Below are 14,929 nucleotides of genomic sequence, written 5' to 3'. Positions count from 1 at the left end.
ACAGTTCCTTCCTGAACGCCCACAATAGACCCCTCCTGGGATCCCAGTACTGATCTCTACTGGGTACCACCACCCCCACCTGGGCACCCACCACAGTCCCCTCGTGGGCACCGAACACTCTCTTCTCCTGGGCACCCACAACAGCCCTCCCTGGGGACCCACCACTGACCACACATGGGCACTTACCTCAGTGCCCTCATGGCACCCACCACAGGCCCCCTTGTTGGTACCCACTACAGATCCTTCCTGGGCACCCATCTCAGCTTCATCCTGCGCATCCATCACAGACCCCTCTTGGGCACCCACCACTGTACCCTCCTGGGCACCCACCAAAGTCTACTCCTGGGCACCCACCAGAGTCCTCTTGTGATCATCCAAAAAAGCTCCCTTGTGAAGCACCCACCACAGCCCCCTCCTGGGCAGCACCACCCCCTACTGGGCACCCACCACAGCCCCCTCCAGGGCACCCACTACAGACCTCTACTGGGCACCCACCACACTCCCCTCCTGGGCACCCACCACAGATCCACTCCTGGGCATCCAATACAGCCCTTTCCTAAGCACCCACCACATCCCCTCTTTGGCACCCACCACAGTCCCTTCCTGGACACCACCCACAGTCCCCTCTTTGGCACCCACCACAGTCCCTTCCTGGACACCACCCACAGTCCCCTCCTTGGCACCCACCACAGTCCCTTCCTGGACACCACCCACAGTCCCCTCATGGGGACCCACCACAGTCTCCTCGTGGGCACCCACTACACCTCCCTCCTGAGCACCACCACCCCCACTTGGGCACCCACCACTCCCACATGGGCATCCACCACAGTCCCCTCCTCGGCACCCACCAGAGGACCCTCCTGGTCACCCACCACCCACTTTGGGTTACCCACCACAGGCCCCTCCTGGGGACCCACCGCAGCTCTAGAGTACACCAGAGGTAGAGGGCAGCCCAGCAAGCCCAAGATGATGGGCTGTGGGTGAGAAGGCAAGAATCATTCACCACCTGAGTTTGCTGCCTTACCGTAGATGGCATTGCCTTCGATAAGGCCTTTCCCGCTCTCGCCCACCACCACACCGTCTGAGTAGCCGCAGGAGATAAGGTTGTTCCTGAGGATGGGGTCGCCCCCATGGCGGATGTCTGCCCCGCCCCACTGGTTCTCACAGATGACGTTCCCTAGGGCCAGGCAGGGAGGATAAGGTGACTGCACAAGCCTCCTGCCCATGGAAGAGCAAGGAGACCTGGCAAGCCAAGACCTGGCCCCACTGAAAAGCTCCCATTGCCTATGGCAGAGCCCAAGCCTGGGGAGCTTCCCATTCCCCCATTCCCCTGGCAATGCTCTCCCACACAGCACACTGGTCATTAGCAGTTCCGGTAACCACCACCTCCCTGTCCTCTGAGCTGTAGGGCAGAGCGGAAAACAACTCAGAGGTGCCACAACAGTAGGAAAACATCAATGACAGCTTTAGCTTATAAACAGGATGGCACAGGAGGAAAAAAATGCAGTCTACATGGCAGACTGCTCTGGAGCAGAGTTCCATGTCCCAGCTGGGCCAGAGATGAAGCGAACAATAATCTGGAGGACATGCTACAGAAAGACACAGTCCCTCCATCAAAGGCAGTAATGCCAACCAGAAAACGCAAACCAGGACATTATTGCACCTAAATTCACCGAAGAACCATAACAAGATAAATTTTGCAATCAAATAAACGGAGCTTAAAGGGAGAAATTAAGTGGGCGTAACACCATTTTCATTCCCGTACCTGTGATTTGGCCTCTCCCGTTCTCATTCACTGCTATTCCAGCAGCCAGTCCCTGGAAAATATGGTTCCCACTGAGGCAGGAGAAGAAAAGAAAGTTACTAGCAGCGCTGTTGCCTGCTCATGGTTTGCACCAATGCCGGTGCAGAGAGTCTCTGCACAGGCACCAGTCTGTCTGTCTGGCTACCCATCACAGCCTGTTGCCTGTGTCCAGCAGTGAGAGCTGGGCCTGGGGCAGCCACACAGCAGAGGGGAGGGAGAGGGAAGCACAGTGGGGAAGGTACATGCAAAGCAGAGTAGAGCTATTGACAGCTGAACCACTTTCAAGGAGATAAAAGCACAAAAGAGGCAGGAAGAAACACATATCAGTAAGAGCATTCGAAGAGTGGGAAGTGGTCATGAACATCCAAATGGCCACTGTATCAGCTCAGTTGTCTGTCCAGCCAGGGTGCCCTCTCTAAGAGTGGTCAGCCATACCCACAGCCACAGGGAACATACAGACAGGGAGAACCAAGTTCACCCTGGCCTCTCTGCCCCACTGGTTCCCTGCATCCCCAGTTATCCCCACTCTTGAGGCAGACTTTCCTTCTCCTCAGGATTAAACTCATTCTGAAAGAACTAAACCCCTGACAGTCCTTGACTTAGTCCGTATTGTAAGCATCCTTGTTCTCTTGTGGTTTCCTCTCTTGCAAAGAAAGTTTCAGGGATTTGAAGAATGCAACTTGGTGCCAGATAGGATTAAAAAAGATGGTGAATAAGCTCGTAAATTCATTGATAACAGAAACTCGGGACATCAGTGCCGAGATAAGCACTTGAGGAACTAGTTTAAATCAGCCCCTTGTGACAGTCCAAGGCTAAAGGACCGAGGAGCTAATTCAATGACTATATATGGGCAAAGGAAACCCAAAGTTCAACCAGCGGATAGGTGAGGAAGACCATCAGAGACCACTGGAGGACCCCCAAAGACCACTAAAAAGACAACTATGCATGCAGCTTGATCTTTTACATATGTTAATGAACCCTCAGGAATCTTATGAATATGTATGACTTTATAGCATATAATCTTTGGAAGTTTACCGAATCACTGGAGCACTTATGGTGGATCAATCCCCAGTGCTGCCCAGCGCTGTAATAAAGGATGCCTGCTTAATAGTGACTCTGTTGCTATTGAGTTTTATTTCGGGAACTTTCTGGATACTCCGCTTCCTCTTACAGGGAGGTTCGGACTTTGAAGGATAGTATCCGTGAATTTTTGTATCAATTCCTCTGCAAACCACCCTGAATTCTTGCTTCTCCCAGCACCATGCAGCTCACCGTGTGAGGAGGCAGGCCACCCACTGCCAGCTGCTGTGGCCTCTCTACACCTGTGGGTGGCATGGAGCAGGGGGGTCCAAGCTGCAGGCCCCCATCCCCCATGGAAAAATGCAGGAGATGCACTGTGTAGCAGCTGAAGCCCACCTAGGTCAATGTTGCAGAGGAGTCTGTGAGGGCTTTAGCCTATTTCCCCCATCCTCCCCATCCCAGGGAGGAGGCGAGAGGCTTTATCAGCCATGGGACTGCTGTTTGGAGAAAAGCCCTGAAGCCAGTGGGCAGATGGTGATCGTAGTTGATGGTGGGAAACATTAAACATGGTGGCTGGAGCAGAGGCAGTGCTGTGCTGGGAATGACGGCCTGGAAAGCACACGTGGGTCCCATGGCGCCTGAGAAGAGGTGATATCCACTGTCCCTTGGGCTCCCACCTGCTGCCTGTCAGGAGGAACTAAGACCAGGAGCCCCAAGCCCATATTCAGGTCCTCCTCCACAACGTGACCCCAGATCTCTGGCTTGCTGCTGAGGTTCAGAGCAGTAGAGCAATCAGGTTGATCATGAAGAAAAAATGCAACTGCCTGCAGTGCCTGGCACCAATTCTTCCCTGGCATCCAGCCAGGAATACTCACTGGAGATGGTTCCACTCACCCTAGGCTGTGAAGGGAGTGGAGGAGTGAGACAGCATGGGAAAGCAATGTCTGTGACAAGCAATCACCAGCAATGCAGAATCTTCAGCGCTGGCTGGGGGCAGAGGCAGCAGGTGCAGTGCTTCACACAGCTGTGTTGCTCCCAGGGTCAAATGTAGGCATAGCGGAGGCCACCCCGCCTCACCAGGCAGCTAGTGCCTCTGCTGTCCTCTGCTGCCCTGGCACGGCTGCCCCTCCACTCACAGCTGCCTGCTCAGGGGCAGCAGCTGACTGCTCGTGCAGGGCCATTTGCTCCATCAGCCGAGGGAAGCACCCAGCACCCTGCCACAACATAGCTCATCAGTGGTCCCCAGAGAATGGAAAGCTGCTTGTGGGCTGCAGGGCTTGGTGTGGCACACGTGCCTGCCTCTAGAAAGGGGCCAGGTGAGAAGGAAGAGTGCACAAGGCACCTGTACTTGAAATCCACGCTTGCACCAACAGCTGCAGGGTAAGGAAGAAGTGAAGGCATCCCAGAGGCAATTCCCCAAGGAACAAAAGGCAGGGGTTCTCAACTGCCCAAGACCCATTGCTTCCAGGCAGTGCCCTCCAGTGCTGCTCTCACCAGCTTAGAAGAGCAGGCAGTAGCCTTGAACCACCAGGCACAATCACACTTGGCACCTCCCAGGCTTGGCACAGTGGGGGAGAGGTCTTACCCAAACTGCTTTGTAGCTGCTGCAGAACGTACCTCTGACTGGAAGACATACACACCCAAGGGCCTGTATCATGCTTAAAAACAGTATTCAGCACCCACGTCACCAGCACATTTCTCAGAAGGACACCCCCCTGCTTTCTGCATGGAGCCCCTTGCAAGATCCCACCAAAACCTGTCCCCCAGCCAGGCAGCTGCAGGCAGCGACATGGGATGGAGCTGGGCTTGCAGCTCTCAGGGATGGGCAGAACAGTATTCTGCTTCCAGCTGTGGAAAAGGCACCCAGCAAAGGACTTCTACGATAAACCTCTCCCTTTTGCCAGCTCTGCCTGCCCACAGCCGCACAAGCCATCCTGTCGGTGAGACCCAGCCATGCCAACAGCCCCCATTGAGCCTTACACTCAACACAGCTGCACATGGCACCACCAGGACAGCACTGGTGCACACAGCTTCAGCCAGCACCGGAGCCTTCCTTGAGCCAGCACAGCTGAAAGGCAGCACAGAGCGGCATGCACAAGCAGAGCAGGGGAGCTCCTCCAAAACAGGCAGCTGGGCAGGAGAAAAAAAGGTGTCTTCCCACCAAGCTTCCTCCCTGCCTCCTCCCCATCATCTCCTAAGTGCCAGCAAGCACAGATGGTTATACGTCAGTCATTTGGTGCAAGCTAGGATTGCAAACGATGTTGCAAGAAATTACAGAAAGATATTTAGTGAATATCTCCATCCTGCAATGTGTTTCCTCTGCACTGCGGGGCCCTGCCATTACAACACAGCTTTTCTCAGAAATCAATACCTCTCTGAGTCCACTTTCATAACCCCTTGTTGGAAACCCTGGCCTTGACCCCTGGGTTTTCAGGGCTGCTACATCTGGTGCAGACTTCTTTCCAGGTCCCAACCTAGACTAAGTACCTTGGTCCATACAGGCAGTCTGTCTAAACCTCATCAGCTCTGCACACAGATCATGAACTTGCAAGAAGTTGCTTTCATTAGGACTGCAGGACTAAAGGTTGAAGCATTGTTAATTATCAACACTTCCAGCATGAAGACTTGCATCCTAGCTATGGGGCTGATCCAGGGAAACCATTTTCTTCCCTGTTTGCCCTACCCTGCTTTATAGCACCATGCTGAGTTCCTTATCACCCACAGGCATGGCAATACATGGGAAGTGGTGGCAGTAGAGACGAGATACCTCTCACATCTGCAACCAGTACCATGCTCCAGCTGCTATGTCATTTCTGGGTTTCTTTGCTACCAATTGATACCACCAGGTAAAGCTGATGGTGTTGACCTGAAGAAAGCCTGCTAGACACAAATGCTAACATATAAACTGAATGGTATTAAACACATGTCAGTAGTTCCAGGTATTTAAAACAGAAAAGTGAATTGGAGTAACAATGATTGGAGTGCTGAGGTCCGTTACTCAACTTCTGCCAAAAAGCACCATGATATGTGTGGGTTGTTCATCTTGAACACAGCCTGTCCTCGCCCTGATTCAGGGCAAAAACCCAGGACTGGCATTTGGCGAAGACCTGGGTGCAGCAAGCAGTTAGAGGGAAGTCACAGAAAGCCACTAGCGCACCATGGTCCTATTTCTGCTCTACAGAGGGGATAGAAAAAAAGAGAAGAAAAGTGTGCATAGTGGGGTGACTAATTCTTAACAGACGAAGGCGGAGAGAGAGAGGTCAGTGCTAGCTAACATACCTCACAGCAGGGTTTCCATTATACAGAATATAAATGCCAGCTTCTTTATTCCCATAGATCTGATTGCTACGGATGATGCCTTTTCCGTTGCCAACGACGACAATGCCTGAGCGAAGGCCACTGTGTATCTTATTGCACTACAGTTTTATTTTTGCACATGTAGAGAGAATAAAAGCAAAAGGAAGGAAAGTCACTCATAAAAGTGAGCAAGAGGAGATAGCAACCACAGAGAAAAGCAACAGCTCCCAACCCTGCTGGGGAAGAGGGCAGAAGGGTACCTAATCCAGCTGGTAAGAAATCACTCTCAAACAGTCAAGGCATGCTTAACTTTTACCTTTCTCTGGGGTTCTAGCACACAATGTCAAATTTCCCTTCCCATCATGCCTGCAGCCCCTTCTTCCTCCAGCAGCTCCTGCTGCCACCTCCAAGGGCTGCCCTGGACCTGGTGATGCTTCGTTCCCCACAGCCCATCTGAAACTGGACAGGGCTGGTGGGGCTGCAAGTCCAACCCATCCCCACAGCCACCAAGAGGAAAAGACCCTTGGTGGCACCCCCCAGGAGCTGGAGGCAGGAGTCCAAGCAGGGTGCTCGGCATTACAGTCAATGCCTTTTCTCAAGCTGCTAGACAGCACTTTGCAGAGCCTGAATGACTGCTGTCAACAGCCCCGTGGCTGCTTCTCTCCATGACAGGGTCCAGCATCTTCCATGAGGACAGGGGTATGCTGGGACTCTCTGAGCAGGACAGCAGTCCCAGCCTGGTATCTCGCAGAGTGTCAGGGTACGAATCACCAAACCGGGCAAAGAAACAAACAACAGCTCAAAGCTGCTTTCAAGGCCAGACATGGCCTGCGCCTCCATGGCTGAGCTGCCACCTCCTCCTCTGTGGGGCCACAGCTCTGCCAGCCTCATCTCCTATGCAAAGCTCACAGGGAGAGCTCAGTGCAGCCACAGGGTCACTCGTATGGTAGTTTGTATCTACCTTGGAGGTCCCAGTTCCTCCAAGGATGACTACAGACACAGTGTTCGGTAAACAGGGATAAGGTAACTCACCACACAGCTGGAGACACTACTGATTTGGAGGAAAAGCCATGCTGCTGGAGAGTGCGCTGCTGTCGCCCTCCTGCCTGAGGCTGAGCTGAGAGACAAGACCCTCCACCAATTCCCAGGGTAGACAACATGATTCCCAGTGTAAGAGAAACAATTTGCTATACAGTACTGATTTACTACCTTTCTTGCATGCATTCACTCACTACACAGGGGTGTTTATTTGCTAGGGGAACACCTCCCTACTCTACCCTTTATGTGCACCGATTTTAAGACACATACCGTGAAATAGAGCAGGAGACCATGCACGTATCGTCAGGCAGCACTTTGCTGTGCCTTGCCTTTGAGGTTAGCTGTAGTCTAGTTTATCAACACAACCCTAAGAAACAGGCTGAAGGGCAAAGCTAACAAAAAGGCCAGTGTTTCTATACCGGAAGATGGTCCCTGCTGCTCCCCGGAGAGAAAGAGCACTGTGAGAGAAAGAGTGCGCTGCCCTCCAGCACAGCTTGGAGGGCTACATACCAGAACAAGGGGATTGGCTCCCTTACGAATGTCCACTCCAGCCTCACAGTTCGAATGGATGTTGTTGTCCGCAATTAGGCCTCCTGCTGACAGGCGCAGGAATATCCCTGATGCTTTGCAATGGTGGATGTCATTCCTCAGCATGATAACCTGCAGGGAAGAAGAGAAGCACCTGTAGTTGTAGTTAGAAGGACAAGGAAGAGGACATGACCAAAGGGTACAGCTCTCCCTTCTACAGCCTCTGTGCATCTCTGACCTCTCTGCCTCTCCTGCAATCCAGGGTGTACCAGGCTTAAGGGCCAGACAAAAGGAAGATCAGTGTGGGTGGTCAAGTGCTGCGGTTAAGCTTCTTGGGCATTACCCACTGGCATGGGTCTGCTTGGGTATGGGGACCTTCAGTGCTTGGTGCTGCACAGCCAGAGCAAAGTTATTCTTTTGGCCTGACACATTCCTCCACTTGACAAGCCCGTGTTCAGGTGTGCCCGCTGGCTTCATTCACTGTATTGCACTTGCATGCTGTCAGAGAGACCATTCCCGGTCCCATGGTACAACAGACATGCCCTCTCCCTGCTCGGGCAGTCCCCATTTGCATCAGCATCCTCTCCGTACACAGTCTGGCAAGGGGCTGCCTCCTCATTCTCTGGTGCACAGAGCTGCTCGGAGGTAACGCATCAAATGCCACTGAGCCTCCCATGAGTCTCCCATGAAGCTGACTGTACCAGTGCACTACAGCACACATGCTCAGCATGTGACCTGTCCATCACCTTGTGCCTTCAGAGCCAGAATCATGCTATCTGGGGACAGAAATGGCCTGGCCAGCAAACTGAAATCACTGACACCACTCATAACAACCTAGTTTCTTCTAAGCAAATAAGTAGTTACATATTAATGCAGCAGCAATCTTTAATATTTCCCAGTTAAACAAAATAATGTCTTAAATTCATGTCCTATGAGTGCTAAGAAATAATCTACAAATTGCCTTTGCACATCCCACTTCAATGAGCAACACAGATCAGAAGGTAATTAAATTATACTTTCTTTTATTTGCTTATTCCAGAAAGGTGCTTCATTCCATCTCTTGACTAAACATGGAGCTCAGCAGGGCTTGACAGCCGCCTGTCTTCATCAGTCATGCTTGACTGCCCAGGGAGGGAGGCGAGAAACGCAGGCACCTGCTCCAGCTGGGTCCCACACACCAGACCCTGGGTCCAGGCGTGCCCTGCCCCAGAGGGTCCCGGCTGTGCAAGGACACCGAGACCTTGCCAGCCCCTTTGTGCTCCCACTTCATGTTGCACCTTGCCCCTGGCATTTCATTGTCTCCCATTGCCTGATACTCTGACACCCACCTCTTGACAAGAGCCTCTGGGCTAATTTCTAGCTGACCGAATTCTCACTGAGAGCAGCAGCTGGGCTGGCATCATCTCCCTCCCATTTACTACCGATTAAAACCAGGCTGCTGAGTGAACTGGAAGCAAACCGAGGGGCATAAAAATAGAACGCAGTCCAAAGTGCTGGACCTTCATTTGTCACTAGCCTAACTCCCATGATAAATGCCCCCAAGCAGCTCAGAGAGGCTGAGAAGCACTGCACCTGCACTCTGCATCCGTGGGGTGGCCTTCGGGAGGGCACCTCTGGTACAGGTGTCCCTTAGAAAGGAAGAAGCCATCCTCCACTTCTAGTAAGCAAAGCGTTTCTGGAGGCCACAGGCAACAGTGCACAGAGGTCCTTCTGTGGGGAATGCAAATGGGGACCTAGCCCCATCACAGCAAAGCCCTTTCCCAGAACTGGGCTGGAAAACATTCCCCTTCCTTTCCCTGCAAAAAACTTTTATTTGCAGTTTTTTAAAGTAATAGACTGGAAAATGGGCTCAAATCCTGGGCTGTGCCAACAAAGTGGTTGGGTTGATCTTGCTCTGGGCTGGAGAGGAGCCTCCTGAGCCCCCCTGACACCACCAGCACTGGGGATTTTGTCAGTGTTATTCTCCCCCCAGTCCTCACTGCCACCGTCCTCTCTGAAGAGGGGGACAGAGAGAGATGGAGACCTCTGGGCAAGTGCAGGATTAGAAGATGCTGTGCTGAGGGAAAACCTCAGTTCAACCTCCAGCACATGCCCCTGGCCAGAATCCCTCCTTACACCCCATCTCTGCCTGTGGCAGGCACCCACTCCTGCAGGCTCTCCTGAAGCAGCCAGGAGCGGCCATGGTGAGGGGCAATGCCAGGGGTGACAACACAGTCCCCATGTCCCTGCGTTTGTGGTATGGGCTGTGCTGGGAGCAGCAATGGCGATGGTAACCAGCAGCACTTTTACAGGGAGAGAGTTTAATTTACAGGTAGAGCTGGTGTCACTACCTGACCCCAGTATGCCACGGAGTTAACGCCTCCAATTGCAATACAATGTTACTGCATGAAAAAGCAGGCAGCTTCAAGTGACCTGCCTTTCATTTGTGCTGGTTAACCCAAGCTATGCATAGGGAAGGAGCTGGTGGAGCAGGAGGGAGAGGGAAGAGGGCTCACAGCAGTCTTCACAGCACCTTACTGTTTTGTATGCAGCGCACTGCGTAGGTCAGATCCCTGAAGATGCTTCCTTCCAGTTTTGCTTGCCCTCGTGAATAAATGAATATTCCTCCCTTTCCATCCCTGAAAAGGCACTGTCGGATGATGCAGCCTTGCAGAGAGCTGGCCAAAGACTGGGCCTCCTTGTCCTGCTGCAGCTCCTGCTGCAGAGACTTGAGCTTAAGGTCCCTCTGAAGGGCATGCAGTCTGTTGCTTTGAAGCCTGCTGTGTGTAACGTCAGCAAGCATCGGACTCAGGCTGTGGGCTTGGTAGGGCAGTTTGTATGCAGCCTGAACATCCTCTTCATCATCGCTGTGTAAGTCACTGTCACTGGAGTTTGAGTCGAGGGCCAGGTACTCCTCCTCCTTTGCTGCCTGCAGGTTGTCTCCAAATTCAGTATCTTCCTGGGCTGAGCCAAGCAGAGCTTGAGCGCCCACAGCAGACAGGAAGCTGCTTTGTTCTTCTACAACAATCTTGCATGTTCTCACTGGCCCCAGGAGCGATTCCCCCCAGCCAACCTGCCTGGCCATGGGGCAGCTGGCTGGGTCAGGCTCCTGCATGGACACTGCGCAGGACTTGGCCAGCACGGCCAGGTGCTTGCAGGCCCAGTTACAGTCAGAGCTCGGGCAGCCCTCCACAGTTACAGAGGCACTCTCACTGCCGGTGAACTCGCAGTTCTCCAGGATGCAGAGGGCCACACTGCGGAGGTGGATGCTGGACTGGCTGAAGGTGCAGAACTTCACCTGGCACGTCCCTGGTGCATGGATCTGCAGCTGCCCACTTTCAAAGTTGCAATTGTCGAACTGGACGTAGCCTGAGGTTGTCTGGAGAGTAAGCACAAGGTGAGATCATTGCATAAGCAAGAAAAAGCAGTCTTGAACATACCATGAAGTCCTTCCACAGCAAACAAGCTCAAGCTCACAAACACAGTATATGTGTTCAGGTGTCACAGATCCAACAAACTCACACAGGCACAGATGTGGTGCTGCAAGCTGAGTTAGCAAGGATCTTGCAACAAGTGACACCTGCTGACTTACTTCTTTGCTAGCAACATTTCCTTACTTCTCTGCCAAGACACAGCTTTGCAGTCTCAGCAAGGCCCAGCAGTCATGCATGGGAGCAGACAGGACCTAGATGTGCAAAGATTGCTAAACCTTAGCAATGCTCCCTACACAGAGCAGTCTGCAACCTTCAGAGATGTGTATTTGCCAGCTGGCATAATTAATGGACTCGGGTTTACTGGGTGAAGCAGCAGGTAAGATGACAACAGACACTGCCTGGTTGGCCTGGAGTGCTACAATTCTCCCTGGAGCTGTTAGCATACTTGGTGGAATGATGCTGCACCCATGATGCATCAAGAGCAAAGGAAAACAGGTAAAAAACTGTGCCTTACTGCTGCACAGGCATTACATTGTGACACTGCAGTAGGGTAGACACCATCCGTTCATTGTTCCCTGGCTGTGGTTTCCCATCTGACTTGCTAGTACTTGCAGAATTGTGAGCCATCCCTACCATGGCCTTCCTCCCTTGCTAGGCAATGCATGTAGCAATTTATGGGTGCTGGCAAACCATCAGGATGATTGTGCATGGCCAAATATCTCTGTGCAGTCTCTGCTTACCTACAGAAAAGGCCATCACAAATGCAACAAGGAACAGAGGGGCCAGGTCAGAAAAGCTAAGTGGTGTGCCTGGAATTTCACTGTGTTCCTAATTTGATTTGGAATCTCCTAAACTATTATTTTCTCTTCCCAGATTATCCCTCAATTGCCTAGTACGCCACATTAAAAGCAGACAGATCATATCTTGTGACAGATGAGCTGGGGCAATTTTACAGAAATTTCTGGAGTTTCCAGCCAACACACCATCCCAACATTTGTTTTCAACCTTGAGCACTCTCAGAAGTGGTCATGCTGCAAAGAGCTTTTGAAATGCATTTCTTTGTACCCAAAGACAACCACACAGAAATCCCTTCAGCAGCTAGCCTGCTCCAGACTGAATTGTACCTTCCCTTTTTTTTTAACTAAAAAAGCTAATTAAAAGGTATGCAATCAAATCAGCTTCTGAGAAGCTGCTTTTGAAAGCCATTCTGAAATTGCATCTTGCAGGGTTTTAATGACTGCCAATAGGATTGGCATAAGTTTGCTTTTTAAATTTGTTTTTCATTGACAGATTTGAGACGAAATGCTCTTGTTCCACCAACAGCAGCTGAAGGCCTGTACCATCACCCTGCTGCACGAAGAGACCAAAACAACAGCCTGAAAGGTGAAATGGAGCCTTGCTGACCAGTCAACTGCAGAAGACATCACTGAGCAACAAACACACCATGTGTCCACTTCGGCAACGCAGCATATGACCACAAACAGGGACTTTCTCAGCAGATTTGTGACTCAGTTTCCCTTACTGCTTTACCTTTCTCCCGGGGACTTTAAGACTGATTAAGTCGGGTGTTTCGGAGGTTCGTTCCCCCTCTCCCCTCCCCCCCTCCCCCGGGGCTTTGTGACTCTCGTTGTTCTCCTTTCCATTGCATTTCTGTTGTTGTTTCTTTTAATTTTAATTATTAAACTGTTCTTATCCCAACCCACGAGTGTTACCCTTCTGATTCTCTCCCCCATCTACCGGTGGGGGAGGGGGCGAGCGACTGTGTGGGGCTGAGCTGCTGCTAAACCACGACAGTCTTTTTGGTGCCCAACGTGGGCCTCGAGGGTTGGAGATAACAACAGCTGCTGGTCACAGCACCATGTTGTCCTTTTTGCACTTGGTTTTAAAGATCGGTGTTGGTTTGTTGAGTCTGCTGTGTTCTGCTGTGATTAGTAACATTTTGCCTACAAGATTTGTTATACAAACACTCGTTTTCAGCTTTATCTGGTATTTGGGGTTTTTGCTGAAACTGTTACTGTACTTCGGATACCACCTTGTTGAGGCAATTAGCAATTATACCTCCTCCTCTGAGAGATTTTATATGGAGGAAATACAGAACCGTACCTTTGCAACTATGATGTCTGTGCCTTTCTTACAACAACCTTTTTGTATCTTGAACATCCTTGGGTGGTTAAGGTGCACTTATTGTTAGTTTTTGGGCATGTTGTTTTGGTTTTGAGTAAGCAACTTAAGAATATCACCCAGAAATCTGCCCCGAGGCTTGATAGTTACGAGTGGCAGGGCATGTGGGATAGCATGGGCAAATACCTAGGGCAGTGGGCACCCCCAGTGTTTTGGAGTTTCACCCCCGAACAAGTGCAGAATCCTAAAAAACTAGTAGAATATTTGGAGAAAGTATGTTGTTACGCTGGGAACTCCAGAGAGACACAGATAACTGCAACATGCTGGGGTCTGGCCCATGCATACCGAGCCCTGCTCAACAGTATTCAGTGCCCCCAGGGGGAAGAGAATGTCTCTGGATTGAAATGCAAAGTGACTGGCACTGTAGACAATCCAGCCCTGACAACAGGCACTGCAGCCACTCAAACCCCCACAACAAGCACCGGAGCTAGCTCAGAAAATAAACCCGTACCAGTATCAGTTGCCGCCATACCCAAGATGAAATATTGGAAGCGGGCGTCAACTCGTTTAGAACGGGATGATGAAGAACCAGGGCCATCACGGGGAGAGGAGGAAGAAGTCATAAATGAAATAGAGACCACCTGATCCCTGTCCTTGAGTGAGCTGCGAGATTATAGCCGCCGTTCAGGTGAGCACATTGTCACCTGGCTGCTCCGATGCTGGCATAATGGGGCCAGTAGCCTGGAACTAGAGGGAAAAGAAGCCAAACAACTGGGTTCCCTTTCTGGGGAAGGGGGTGTTGACAAAGCAATTGGGAAAAAAACACAAGCCCTCAGCCTCTGGAGGCAAATCCTGCCCAGAGGAAGGAAAGGTATCCCTTTAAAGAAGATGTTACATATCGCCCAGGAAAATGGACAACTATGGAGAAAGGCATCCAGTATCTAAGGGAATTAGCTGTGTTTGAGGTGATTTATGGTGACCTGGACGATCAACGGTCATCCAAAGATCCAGATGAAGCCGAGTGCACACGACTCATGTGGCGGAAGTTTGTACGGAACGCACCATCTTCGCATGCAAACTCATTGGCAGTGATGTCCTGGAAAGGGGACGAGGCACCAACGGTGGCAGAGGTGATTGATAGACTCCGAGATCATGACACAAATCTCTCTTCCTCGCTCGTCTCTGCTGTGGAGAAACTATCCCATGAGGTCCAGCAACTCAAAGAAGATATGTCCTGCTCTCCACCTTGACAGAGTAGTGTCTCAGCTGTTAGGAATAAGCGTCCTCTGGCTCAAAGGAGAGGATACACACCATGGGCCACCCTATGGTTCTACCTGTGTGACCACGGAGAGGACATGATGAGGTGGGATGGCCAGCCTGCCTCAACCCTACAGGCACGAGTACGTGAACTCAAGGAAGAACAGTCACTCAGGGAGGCTCTTCCAAGAAAGCTGCTGCTCCAGTTTCCAGCGAGCAAGTCCCCAGACAGTGGAGTAGAAGCCCTGATTTTATTTCTAAGTGTAATAGAGGGACTCCTGATTCACATTTACAGGAAGTGAGTTGTGACTGCCATTGTTACCAAAAAACGCGGTAAAATCAGAAACAACTCTTTAACACCAATTTAGTATTAAAGAGCAGGCATTCTTTATTCACAGCGCTGGATGCACAGGGGATTGCTCCTCCTAATGTGCGTACCTCACACGCCTTT

At 51.4% G+C, this 14,929-nt stretch overlaps 1 protein-coding gene across 2 annotated transcripts in view; it reads right to left on the bottom strand.

The window, feature by feature from the left end:
- The window catches only part of FBXO10 (F-box protein 10), a 32,426-nt gene that overhangs the window by 8,722 nt on the left and 8,775 nt on the right, over positions 1 to 14,929 (bottom strand). For both annotated transcript variants that reach the window (XM_075078760.1, XM_075078761.1), the window contains exons 3-7: positions 10,200 to 11,045; positions 7,670 to 7,819; positions 6,104 to 6,240; positions 1,766 to 1,836; positions 1,025 to 1,177 (exon numbers count right to left, since the gene is read on the bottom strand). In XM_075078760.1, the coding sequence (XP_074934861.1) occupies positions 1,025 to 1,177; positions 1,766 to 1,836; positions 6,104 to 6,240; positions 7,670 to 7,819; positions 10,200 to 11,045 (1,357 nt within the window). The remainder of the gene's footprint in view (positions 1 to 1,024; positions 1,178 to 1,765; positions 1,837 to 6,103; positions 6,241 to 7,669; positions 7,820 to 10,199; positions 11,046 to 14,929) is intronic.

Source organism: Phalacrocorax aristotelis, chromosome Z (genome assembly GCF_949628215.1).
Source record: "Phalacrocorax aristotelis chromosome Z, bGulAri2.1, whole genome shotgun sequence".
Lineage (NCBI taxonomy): Eukaryota > Metazoa > Chordata > Aves > Suliformes > Phalacrocoracidae > Phalacrocorax > Phalacrocorax aristotelis.
Note: the sequence above shows the minus strand (reverse complement) of the source record. Positions and strands in the feature narration are given on the sequence as shown.